The sequence below is a fragment of the Coturnix japonica genome, unplaced genomic scaffold, assembly GCF_054131305.1.
Source record: "Coturnix japonica strain WE unplaced genomic scaffold, WE-NBRP24 Scf084, whole genome shotgun sequence".
Taxonomy (NCBI): domain Eukaryota; kingdom Metazoa; phylum Chordata; class Aves; order Galliformes; family Phasianidae; genus Coturnix; species Coturnix japonica.
The window spans coordinates 64,165-78,077 of NW_028188987.1; the positions used below are offsets into that span (position 1 = coordinate 64,165).

The 13,913-nt window shown below is 53.0% G+C and overlaps 1 protein-coding gene across 6 annotated transcripts in view; it reads right to left on the bottom strand.

The window, feature by feature from the left end:
* The window catches only part of PFAS (phosphoribosylformylglycinamidine synthase), a 119,456-nt gene that overhangs the window by 22,957 nt on the left and 82,586 nt on the right, over positions 1 to 13,913 (bottom strand). For 5 of the 6 annotated variants that reach the window (XM_085534512.1, XM_085534513.1, XM_085534515.1 and 2 more), the window contains 5 exons: positions 11,717 to 11,947; positions 10,793 to 10,973; positions 8,747 to 8,830; positions 6,474 to 6,629; positions 3,612 to 3,737 (listed from right to left, as the gene is read on the bottom strand). In XM_085534512.1, coding sequence (XP_085390638.1) covers positions 3,612 to 3,737; positions 6,474 to 6,629; positions 8,747 to 8,830; positions 10,793 to 10,973; positions 11,717 to 11,947 — 778 coding nt within the window. Of the gene's footprint in view, positions 1 to 3,611; positions 3,738 to 4,030; positions 4,117 to 6,473; positions 6,630 to 8,746; positions 8,831 to 10,792; positions 10,974 to 11,716; positions 11,948 to 13,913 lie in introns of those variants that run through there. The other variant, XM_085534517.1, reaches the window with a different exon arrangement.

Sequence of the window (13,913 nt, forward strand, 5' to 3'; positions counted from 1 at the left end):
TCCCATAGGCTCCCATTGATGTCTATACTCCCATAGGCTCCCATTGGTGTCTATACTCCCATAGGCTCCCATTGATGTCTCTCCTCCCATAGGCTCCCATTGATGTCTATCCTCCCATAGGCTCCCATTGATGTCTCTCCTCCCATAGGTTCCCATTGGTGTCTATACTCCCATAGGCTCCCATTGATGTCTATACTCCCATAGGCTCCCATTGATGTCTATACTCCCATAGGCTCCCATTGATGTCCCTCCTCCCATAGGCTCCCATTGGTGTCTATACTCCCATAGGCTCCCATTGATGTCTATACTCCCATAGGCTCCCATTGGTGTCTATACTCCCATAGGCTCCCATTGGTGTCTATACTCCCATAGGCTCCCATTGATGTCTATTCTCCCATAGGCTCCCATTGATGTCTATCCTCCCATAGGCTCCCATTGATGTCTATACTCCCATAGGCTCCCATTGATGTCTATACTCCCATAGGCTCCCATTGATGTCTATACTCCCATAGGCTCCCATTGATGTCTCTCCTCCCATAGGCTCCCATTGATGTCTATACTCCCATAGGCTCCCATTGATGTCTATACTCCCATAGGCTCCCATTGATGTCTATACTCCCATAGGCTCCCATTGATGTCTATCCTCCCATAGGCTCCCATTGGTGTCTATACTCCCATAGGCTCCCATTGATGTCTATACTCCCATAGGCTCCCATTGATGTCTATACTCCCATAGGCTCCCATTGCTGTCTCTCCTCCCATAGGCTCCCATTGATGTCTATACTCCCATAGGCTCCCATTGATGTCTATACTCCCATAGGCTCCCATTGGTGTCTATACTCCCATAGGCTCCCATTGATGTCTATACTCCCATAGGCTCCCATTGATGTCTATACTCCCATAGGCTCCCATTGATGTCTATACTCCCATAGGCTCCCATTGATGTCTATACTCCCATAGGCTCCCATTGCTGTCTCTCCTCCCATAGGCTCCCATTGATGTCTATACTCCCATAGGCTCCCATTGATGTCTATACTCCCATAGGCTCCCATTGGTGTCTATCCTCCCATAGGCTCCCATTGATGTCTATACTCCCATAGGCTCCCATTGGTGTCTATACTCCCATAGGCTCCCATTGATGTCTATACTCCCATAGGCTCCCATTGATGTCTATACTCCCATAGGCTCCCACTGGTGTCTCTCCTCCCATAGGCTCCCATTGATGTCTATACTCCCATAGGCTCCCATTGATGTCTCTCCTCCCATAGGCTCCCATTGATGTCTATACTCCCATAGGCTCCCATTGATGTCTATACTCCCATAGGCTCCCATTGATGTCTATCCTCCCATAGGCTCCCATTGGTGTCTATACTCCCATAGGCTCCCATTGATGTCTATACTCCCATAGGCTCCCATTGGTGTCTATACTCCCATAGGCTCCCATTGGTGTCTATACTCCCATAGGCTCCCATTGCTGTCTCTCCTCCCATAGGCTCCCATTGGTGTCCCTCCTCCCATAGGCTCCCATTGGTGTCTATACTCCCATAGGCTCCCATTGATGTCTCTCCTCCCATAGGCTCCCATTGATGTCTCTCCTCCCATAGGCTCCCATTGATGTCTATACTCCCATAGGCTCCCATTGGTGTCTATACTCCCATAGGCTCCCATTGATGTCTATACTCCCATAGGCTCCCATTGATGTCTCTCCTCCCATAGGCTCCCATTGATGTCTATACTCCCATAGGCTCCCATTGATGTCTATACTCCCATAGGCTCCCATTGATGTCTATCCTCCCATAGGCTCCCATTGGTGTCTATACTCCCATAGGCTCCCATTGATGTCTATACTCCCATAGGCTCCCATTGATGTCTATACTCCCATAGGCTCCCATTGATGTCTATACTCCCATAGGCTCCCATTGATGTCTATACTCCCATAGGCTCCCATTGATGTCTATACTCCCATAGGCTCCCATTGGTGTCTATACTCCCATAGGCTCCCATTGATGTCTATACTCCCATAGGCTCCCATTGATGTCTATACTCCCATAGGCTCCCATTGGTGTCTATACTCCCATAGGCTCCCATTGATGTCTATACTCCCATAGGCTCCCATTGGTGTCTATACTCCCATAGGCTCCCATTGATGTCTATACTCCCATAGGCTCCCATTGATGTCTATACTCCCATAGGCTCCCATTGATGTCTATACTCCCATAGGCTCCCATTGGTGTCTCTCCTCCCATAGGCTCCCATTGATGTCTATACTCCCATAGGCTCCCATTGATGTCTATACTCCCATAGGCTCCCATTGGTGTCTCTCCTCCCATAGGCTCCCATTGATGTCTATACTCCCATAGGCTCCCATTGGTGTCTATACTCCCATAGGCTCCCATTGATGTCTATACTCCCATAGGCTCCCATTGATGTCTATACTCCCATAGGCTCCCATTGGTGTCTCTCCTCCCATAGGCTCCCATTGGTGTCTATACTCCCATAGGCTCCCATTGATGTCTATACTCCCATAGGCTCCCATTGGTGTCTATACTCCCATAGGCTCCCATTGATGTCTCTCCTCCCATAGGCTCCCATTGGTGTCTATACTCCCATAGGCTCCCATTGGTGTCTATACTCCCATAGGCTCCCATTGGTGTCTATACTCCCATAGGCTCCCATTGGTGTCTCTCCTCCCATAGGCTCCCATTGATGTCTATACTCCCATAGGCTCCCATTGATGTCTCTCCTCCCATAGGCTCCCATTGATGTCTATACTCCCATAGGCTCCCATTGGTGTCTATACTCCCATAGGCTCCCATTGATGTCTATACTCCCATAGGCTCCCATTGATGTCTATACTCCCATAGGCTCCCATTGGTGTCTATACTCCCATAGGCTCCCATTGATGTCTATACTCCCATAGGCTCTCATTGGTGTCTATACTCCCATAGGCTCCCATTGATGTCTATACTCCCATAGGCTCCCATTGATGTCTATACTCCCATAAGCTCCCATTGGTGTCTCTCCTCCCATAGGCTCCCATTGATGTCTATACTCCCATAGGCTCCCATTGATGTCTATCCTCCCATAGGCTCCCATTGATGTCTATACTCCCATAGGCTCCCATTGATGTCTATACTCCCATAGGCTCCCATTGATGTCTATACTCCCATAGGCTCCCATTGGTGTCTATACTCCCATAGGCTCCCATTGGTGTCTCTCCTCCCATAGGCTCCCATTGATGTCTATACTCCCATAGGCTCCCATTGATGTCTATACTCCCATAGGCTCCCATTGATGTCTATACTCCCATAGGCTCCCATTGATGTCTATACTCCCATAGGCTCCCATTGATGTCTATACTCCCATAGGCTCCCATTGATGTCTATACTCCCATAGGCTCCCATTGGTGTCCCTCCTCCCATAGGCTCCCATTGATGTCTATACTCCCATAGGCTCCCATTGGTGTCTATACTCCCATAGGCTCCCATTGATGTCTATACTCCCATAGGCTCCCATTGATGTCTATACTCCCATAGGCTCCCATTGATGTCCATACTCCCATAGGCTCCCATTGATGTCTATCCTCCCATAGGCTCCCATTGATCCCTTACGGTCGCTGTCCATGCCGGTGGTGCTGAAGTCGATGCTGATCCCGCAGTTGGCAGCAAAGGCCATTTCCAGCACACAGGTCAATAGGCCGCCGTCACTGATGTCATGGCCGGACATTAACAGACGGTCTGAGGGGACAGTGACCCTATATGAGACCCTATAAGGACCCCATAACCTTATAGGGACCCTATATGGGACCCCATAACCTTATAGGGACCCTATAAGCCTTATAGGGACCCCCTAGTGCTTATGGGGACCCCTTATAGGGACCCCAAGGCCCCCATCACTCATGTCATGGCCTGACATTAACAGACGGTCTGGGGGGACAATGACCCTATATGAGACCCTATAAGGACCCCATAACCTTATAGGGACCCCATATGGGACCCCATAGCCCTTATAGGGACCCTAATGCCATATAGGGACCCCATAGTGCTTATAGGGACCCCATATGGGGATACCAAGGCCCCCCATCACTGATGTCATGGCCTGACATTAACAGGCGGTCTGGGGGGGGACAGTGACCCTATATGAGACCCTATAAGGACCCCACAACCTTATAGGGACCCCATATGGGACCCCATAACCCTTATAGGGACCCTAATGCCATATAGGGACCCCATAGTGCTTATAGGGACCCCATATGGGGATACCAAGGCCCCCATCACTGATGTCATGGCCGGACATTAACAGACGGTCTGGGGGGACAGTGACCCTATATGAGACCCTATAAGGACCCCATAACCTTATAGGGACCCCATATGGGACCCCATAGCCCTTATAGAGACCCTATAGCCCTTATAGAGACCCCTTATAGGGACCCCTTATAAGGACCCCATCACTCATGTCATGGCCCGACATTAACAGACGGTCTGGGGGGACAATGACCCTATATGAGACCCTATAACCTTATAGGGACCCCATATGGGACCCCATAACCTTATAGGGACCCTATAAGCCTTATAGGGACCCCATAGTGCTTATGGGGACCCCTTATAGGGACCCCAAGGCCCCCATCACTCATGTCATGGCCCGACATTAACAGACGGTCTGGGGGGACAATGACCCTATATGAGACCCTATAGGGACCCCATAACCTTATAGGGACCCCATAACCCCACAATGGGACCCCATAGCTCTTATAGGGACCCTATAGCCCTTATAGGGACCCCATAGCTCTTATAGGGACCCTATAGCCCTTATAGGGACCCCAAGGCTCCCGTCACTGATGTCATGGCTGGACATTAACAGACGGTCTGGGGGGACAATGACCCTATATGAGACCCTATAACCTTATAGGGACCCCATATGGGACCCCATAACCTTATAGGGACCCTATAAGCCTTATAGGGACCCCATAGTGCTTATGGGGACCCCTTATAGGGACCCCAAGGCCCCCATCACTCATGTCATGGCCCGACATTAACAGACGGTCTGGGGGGACAATGACCCTATATGAGACCCTATAGGGACCCCATAACCTTATAGGGACCCTATAACCCCTATAGGGACCCTAATGCCATATAGGGACCCTATAGCCCTTATAGAGACCCCTTATAGGGACCCCAAGGCCCCCATCACTGTCATGACCGGACATTAACAGACGATCTGAGGGGACAGTGACCCTATATGAGACCCTATAAGGACCCCATAACCTTATAGGGACCCCATAACCCCTATAGGGACCCTATAGCCCTTATAGGGACCCCATAGCTCTTATAAGGACCCCATAGCTCTTATAGGGACCCCATAACCCCACAATGGGACCCCATAGCTCTTATAGGGACCCCAAACCCCTTATAGGGACCCCATAGCTCTTATAAGGACCCCATAGCTCTTATAGGGACCCCATAACCCCACAATGGGACCCCATAGCTCTTATAGGGACCCCATAACCCCACAGTGGGACCCCATAGCTCTTATAGGGACCCCATAACCCCACAATGGGACCCCATAGCTCTTATAGGGACCCCATAACCCTGTAATGGGACCCCATAGCTCTTATAGGGACCCCATAGCTCTTATAAGGACCCCATAGCTCTTATAGGGACCCCATAACCCCACAATGGGACCCCATAGCTCTTATAAGGACCCCATAGCTCTTATAGGGACCCCATAACCCCACAGTGGGACCCCATAGCTCTTATAGGGACCCCATAACCCCACAATGGGACCCCATAGCTCTTATAGGGACCCCATAACCCATATAGGGACCCCATAGCTCTTATAGGGACCCCATAGACCTTATAGGGACCCCATAGCTCTTATAGGGACCCCATAACCCCCCACAGCAGACCCCAAATCCCTTCCATTGACCCCAAATCCCTTCCCCACCCCATATAGCCCCATAGCAGACCCCAAATCCCTTCCATTGACCCAAATCCCTTCCTCACCCTATATCCCCCCATAGCTGACCCCAAATCCCTTCCATTGACCCCCAAACCCCCATCCCCACCCCATATCCCCCATAGCTGACCCCAAATCCCTTCCATTGACCCCAAACCCCATCCCCACCCCATATAGCCCCATAGCTGACCCCAAATCCCTTCCTCACCCTATATCCCCCATAGCTGACCCCAAACCCCTTCCCCACCCCATATCCCCCATAGCTGACCCCAAATCCCTTCCTCACCCCATATCCCCCCATAGCAGACCCCAAATCCCTTCCCCACCCCATATAGCCCCATAGCTGACCCCAAATCCCTTCCCCACCCCATATCCCCCATAGCTGACCCCAAATCCCTTCCATTGACCCCAAACCCCATCCCCACCCCATATAGCCCCATAGCAGACCCCAAACCCCATCCCCACCCCATATAGCCCCATAGCAGACCCCCTCCCCCTATGACCCTATAAGTCCTTACCTTGCAGCAGCTCCTGGGTGACCCTAAAAGCGGCCACGAGTGTTTTAGGGTCGTCGAGGTCGGGGCAGGAATCCCCTATTTGGGAATAGACCTGGGCCAAAGCGCTGCCCCCCAAACGGTGCCGGCCCGGGTTTAGGGCAACCCAAAGCAGAGACCCTATAGGATTAAAGGACGGTTATGGGGCTGGGAGAAACCCTATAGGGCCCGATGGGGCTGGGAGAAACCCTATAGGGCCCGATGGGGTGGGCTGTGACCCTATAAGGCCCTATGGGGTGGGCTGTGACCCTATAGGGCCCTATGGGGCTGGGAGAAACCCTATAGGGCTCGATGGGGTGGGCTGTGACCCTATAAGGCCCTATGGGGTGGGCTGTGACCCTATAAGGCCCTATGGGGTGGGGAGAAACCCTATAGGGCCCTATGGGGCTGGGAGAAACCCTATAGGGCCTGATGGGGCTGGGAGAAACCCTATAGGGCCCTATGGAGCTGGGAGAAACCCTATAGGGCTCTATGGGGCTGGGAGAAACCCTATAGGGCCCGATGGGGCTGGGAGAAACCCTATAGGGCTCTATGGGGCTGGGAGAAACCCTATAGGGCTCTATGGGGCTGGGAGAAACCCTATAGGGCCCGATGGGGTGGGCTGTGACCCTATAAGGCCCTATGGGGTGGGGAGGAGCCCTATAGGGACCTATGGGGTGGGCTGTGACCCTATAGGGCCCTATGGGGTGGGCTGTGACCCTATAAGGCCCTATGGGGTGGGGAGGAGCCCTATAGGGACCTATGGGGGTTATGGGGTCAGGAGAAGCCCTATAGGGGCACATAAAGGTTATGGGGTCAAGGAGAAACCCTATAGGGCCCTATGGGGTGGGCTGTGACCCTATAAGGCCCTATGGGGTGGGGAGGAGCCCTATAGGGGCACAGAATGGTTATGGGGTCAAGGAGAAACCCTATAGGGCCCTATGGGGTGGGCTGTGATCCTATAAGGCCCTATGGGGTGGGCTGTGATCCTATAAGGCCCTATGGGGTGGGCTGTGATCCTATAAGGCCCTATGGGGTAGGCTGTGATCCTATAAGGCCCTATGGGGTGGGCTGTGATCCTATAAGGCCCTATGGGGTGGACTGTGACCCTATAAGGCCCTATGGGGTGGGCTGTGACCCTATAGGGCCCTATGGGATGGACTGTGATCCTATAGGGCCTTATGGGGTGGGCTGTGACCCTATAAGGCCCTATGGGGTGAGCTGTGACCCTATAGGGCCCTATGGGGTGGGCTGTGATCCTATAAGGCCCTATGGGGTGGGCTGTGATCCTATAGGCCCAATGGGGTGGGGAGGAGCCCTATAGGGACCTATGGGGGTTATGGGGTGGGGAGGAGCCCTATAGGACCCTATGGGGGGTTATGGGGTGTGTTGGAGCCCTATAGGGCCCTATGGGGTGGGATGGAGCCCTATAGGGACCTATGGGGGTTATGGGGTGGGGAGGTGCCCTATATGGCGCTATGGGGCAGGATGGAGCCCTATAGAGCCCTATAGGGCCCTATGGGGTGGGTTATGGCCCTATGGAGTAGGTTGTGGCCCTATAGGGCTCTATGGGGTCTATAGGGTCTCTATGGGTCTCTATGGGTCCCTATGAGGTCTATGTGTCCCTATGTATCTCTATGGGGTCTATAGGGTTTCTATAGGGTCTCTATAGGGTCTCTATGGGTCTCTATGGGGTCTATAGGGTTTCTATAGGGTTTCTATAGGGTCTCTATAGGGTCTCTATGGGTCTCTATGGGGTCTATAGGGTTTCTATAGGGTTTCTATGGGTCTCTATGGGGTCTCTATGTGTCTCTATGGGTCTCTATGGGTCCCTATGGGGTCTATGTGTCCCTATGTATCTCTATGGGGTCTATAGGGTTTCTATAGGGTCTCTATGGGGTCTATAGGGTTTCTATAGGGTTTCTATGGGTCTCTATGGGGTCTCTATGGGTCCCTATGGGTCTCTATGGGTCCCTATGGGTCCCTATGGGTCTCTATGGGTCTCTATGGGTCCCTATGGGTCTCTATGGGTCTCTATGGGTCTCTATGGGTCCCTATGGGTCTCTATGGGTCTCTATGGGTCTCTATGGGTCTCTATGGGTCCCTATGGGTCCCTATGGGTCTCTATGGGTCCCTATGGGTCTCTATGGGTCTCTATGGGTCTCTATGGGTCCCTATGGGTCTCTATGGGTCTCTATGGGTCTCTATGGGTCTCTATGGGTCTCTATGGGTCTCTATGGGTCCCTATGGGTCCCTACCTCTCCCATTGGGGCACTTGAGGTCGGGGCTGACCGTTGCCGTGATGTCGGGGCAGGCGGCGTAGGCCGAGATCACCAGGGTGCCTAAAGGTCACGGGGTCAAAGGTCACAGGTCAGCATCGCCCCCATAACCCCTGACCCCATAACCCACCGGGCGCCATCTTGGATCCCCATCACCCCCCATGGCCGCCATCTTGAATCCCCACCACGGCCGCCATCTTGAATCCCCATGACAACGGCCGCCATCTTGAATCCCCACCACGGCCGCCATCTTGAATCCCCATGACAACGGCCGCCATCTTGAATCTCCATGACAACAGCCGCCATCTTGAATCCCCATGACAACAGCCGCCATCTTGAATCCCCACCACGGCGGCCATCTTGAATCCCCATCACCCCATAAAAACCCCATAAAAACCCCATAAAAACCCCATAAAAACCCCCTAAAAACCCCATAACCCACCGGGCGCCATGACAGTGTCATTCTCCACACAGGCCGCCATCTTGAATCCCCATCAACCCCCATGACAACGGCCGCCATCTTGAATCCCCACCACCACGGCGGCCATCTTGAATCCCCACCACCACGGCCGCCATCTTGAATCTCCATGACAACAGCCGCCATCTTGAATCCCCACCACGGCGGCCATCTTGAATCCCCATCACCCCATAAAAACCCCATAAAAACCCCCTAAAACCCCATAAAAACCCCCTAAAAACCCCATAACCCACCGGGTGCCATGACAGTGTCATCTCCTACTCTTTCGGCCATCTTGAATCCCAATCACCCCCCATGGCCGCCATCTTGAATCCCCATCACCCCCCATGGCCGCCATCTTGAATCCCCATGACAACGGCCGCCATCTTGAATCCCCATCACCCCATAAAAACCCCATAAAAACCCCCTTAAAACCCCATAAAAACCCCATAACCCACCGGGCGCCATCTTGAATCCCCATCAACCCCCATGAGAACGGCCGCCATCTTGAATCCCCATGACAACAGCCGCCATCTTGAATCCCCACCACGGCGGCCATCTTGAATCCCCATCACCCCATAAAAACCCCATAAAAACCCCATAAAAACCCCATAAAAACCCCATAACCCACCTGGCGCCATGACAGTGTCATCTCCTACTCTTTCGGCCATCTTGAATCCCAATCACCCCCCATGGCCGCCATCTTGAATCCCCATGACAACGACCGCCATCTTGAATCCCCACCACGGCGGCCATCTTGAATCCCCATCACCCCATAAAAACCCCATAAAAACCCCATAAAAACCCCATAAAACCTCCATAACCCGACCCCATAACCCACCGGGCGCCATGACGGTGTCATCTCCCACTCTGGCGGCCATCTTGAATCCCCATCACCCCATAAAAACCCCATAAAAACTCCATAAAAACCCCATAAAAACCCCATAACCCCATAATCCGACCCCATAACCCACCGGGCGCCATGACAGTGTCATCTCCTACTCTTTCGGCCATCTTGAATCCCAATCACCCCCCATGGCCGCCATCTTGAATCCCCATGACAACAGCCGCCATCTTGAATCCCCACCATGGCCGCCATCTTGAATCCCCACCACGGCGGCCATCTTGAATCCCCATCACCCCATAAAACCCCCCTAAAAACCCCATAACCCCATAATCCGACCCCATAACCCACCGGGCGCCATGACAGTGTCATCTCCTACTCTTTCGGCCATCTTGAATTCCCCCCATGACCGCCATCTTGAATCCCCATGACAACGGCCGCCATCTTGAATCCCCATCACCCCATAAAAACCCCATAAAAACCCCCTTAAAACCCCATAAAAACCCCATAACCCACCGGGCGCCATCTTGGATCCCCATCAACCCCCATGACAACGGCCGCCATCTTGAATCACCACCACCACGGCGGCCATCTTGAATCCCCATGACAACGGCCGCCATCTTGAATCCCCATCACCCCATAAAAACCCCATAAAAACCCCATAAAAACCCCTAAAAACCCCATAAAACCCCCATAAAAACCCCATAAAAACCCCATAACCCACCTGGCGCCATGACGGTGTCGTCTCCCACTCTGGCGGCCATGCTGAGCGAGTCTTTGCCTCCATCCACGGCCACCCCGATGGCCTCCATTGCTCCCACCATGGCCCTACAGGCCGCCACCAGCGCCGCCCCCTCCCCGCCCCATTTACTGCCCCACATCCAGTTGGCCGAGCACTTCACGTCCTGTGGGGTCGGAAGTTATAGGGTCAGGTTATGGGGTTATATGGGGGGATATGGGGTTATATGGGGTTATATGGGGAGGATATGGGGTTATATGGGGTTATAGGGGGGGATATGGGGTTATAGGGGGGATATGGGGTTATATGGGGTTATAGGGGGGATATGGGGTTATAGGGGAGGGATATGGGGTTATAGGGGGGGGATATGGGGTTATAGAGGGGATATGGGGTTATAGGGGGGGCATATGCCAACTACCCCCCATTGACCCTATACCCACCCCATTGACCCTATAACCACCCCACTGACCCTATAACCACCCCACTGCCCCCATTGACCCTATAAGCATCCCATTGACCCCACTGACCCTATAACCACCCCACTGCCCCCATTGACCCTATACCCACCCCATTGACCCCACTGACCCTATAACCACCCCACTGACCCTAATACCACTCCACTGACCCTATACCCACCCCATTGACCCTATAACCACCCCATTGACCCCACTGATCCTTTAGCTATCCCACTGACCCTATACCCACCCCACTGACCCTATAACCACCCCATATCCCACCCCATAACCCCACAGCCCCCTCTCAGACCCCATATCCCACCCCATAACCCCATAGCCCCCTCTCAGACCCCATATCCCACCCCATAACCCCATAGCCCACCCCATAACCCCATAGCCCACCCCATAACCCCATAGCCCACCCCATAACCCCATAGCCCACCCCATAACCCACCTTGATGTGTGTGACCCGAGCGAAGCAGAGGTTGGTTAATGCCTCACATAGGGCCAACCTGGCTCCGGCTGCGGGGTCCAGGAGCCCCTTTATGGGCTGTTCCCCTATAGACGTGGCCGACCCCATAAGCTCGTAATGGGATAAAGCCACCACGGCCACGTCGGCCAATGGGGTGTCAAGGGGACCCACACATTGTTGTTGGGCAACCAGGCCTGTAACGGAACGGTCAACCTATAGGGGAAATAAGGGGGTTATGGGGTGAGGTTATGGGGTCACAAAGGGGATTATGGGGTCTGAGATGGGGTTATGGGGTCAGGAAGGGAGCTATGGGGTCTGAGAGGGGGCTATGGGGTTATGGGGTGAGGTTATGGGGTCTGAGAGGGGGTTATAGGGTCTGAGAGGGGGGTATAGGGTCTGAGAGGGGACTATGGGGTCTAAGAGGGGGTTATAGGGTCTGAGAGGGCGTTATGGGGTTATGGGGTGAGGTTATGGGGTCAGGAAGGGGGTTATGGGGTCTGAGAGGGGGCTATAGGTTCAGGAAGGGGGATATAGGGTCAGGGAGGGAGCTATAGGGTCTGAGAGGGGGATATGGGGTTATGGGGTGGGATATGGGGTCTGAGAGGGGGCTATGGGGTGAGGAAGGGAGGTTATGGGGTCACAAAGGGGATATGGGGTCTGAGAGGGGGTTATGGGGTCTGAGAGGGGGTTATGGGGTCAGGAAGGGGGATATAGGGTCTGAGAGGGGGATATGGGGTTATGGGGTGAGGTTATGGGGTCAGGAAGGGGGATATAGGGTCTGAGTCAAGGTTATGGGGTCTGAGAGGGGACTATGGGGTCTGAGAGGGGGATATGGGGTCTGAGAGGGGGTTATGGGGTCAGGGATATAGGGTCTGATAGGGGGTTATGGGGTCTGAGAGGGGGTTATGGGGTTTTAGGGTTATGGGGTTATGGGGTTATGGGGTCTGGTTATAGGGTCAGGAAGGGGGATATAGGGTCTGAGTCAAGGTTATGGGGTCTGAGAGGGGGTTATGGGGTCTGAGAGGGGGTTATGGGGTTATGGGGTTATGGGGTTATGGGGTTATGGGGTTATGGGGTTATGGGGTCTGGTTATAGGGTCAGGAAGGGGGATATAGGGTCTGAGTCAAGGTTATGGGGTCTGACAGGGGGTTATGGGGTCAGGAAGGGAGCTATGGGGTCTGAGAGGGGGTTATGGGGTTTAAGAGGGGGTTATAGGGTCTGAGAGGGGGCTATGGGGTTATGGGGTGAGGTTATGGGGTCTGATAGCGGGATATAGGGTCAGGAAGGGGGATATAGGGTCTGAGAGGGGGATATGGGGTCAGGAAGGGAGGTTATGGGGTCACAAAGGGGATATGGGGTCTGAGAGGGGGTTATAGGGTCAGGAAGGGGGGTATAGGGTCTGAGAGGGGGTTATGGGGTTTAAGAGAGGGTTATGGGGTGAGGTTATGGGGTCTGATAGGGGGTTATGGGGTCTGAGAAGTGGCTATGGGGTTTAAGAGACTGTTATGGGGTCTGAGAGGGGGTTATGGGGTTATGGGGTGAGGTTATGGGTTTATAGGGTTATGGGGTTATATTATGGGGTTATAGGGTTATGGGGTGCTGTTATAGGGTTATATTATGGGTTATGGGGTTTATAGGGTTATGGGGAGGGTTATGGGGTTATGGGGTTATAGGGTTATGGGGTTATGGGGTGGGTTATGGGGTTTATAGGGTTATGTTATGGGGTTTATGGGGTTATATTATGGGGTTTATAGGGTTATATTATGGGGTTTATAGGGTTATATTATGGGTTATGGGGTTATGGGACCCACCTTGTTGGTCAGGTACCTCTTACTCCCCACTGATGCCCATATAACCCCATATAACCCCATATAACCCCATAGAACCCCATAGAACCCCATAGAACCCCATAGAACCCCATAGAACCCCATAGAACACCATAGAACCCCATAGAACCCCATAGAACCCCATATAACACACATAACACACATAACATACATGTAACATCCATGTAACACACATGACACACGTATGACGCCCACCTTGTTGGTCAGGTACCTCTTACTCCCCATATAACCCCATAGAACCCCATAGAACCCCATATAACCCCATAGAGCCCCATATAACCCCATAGAACCCCATATAACCCCATAGAACCCCATAGAACCCCATATAACCC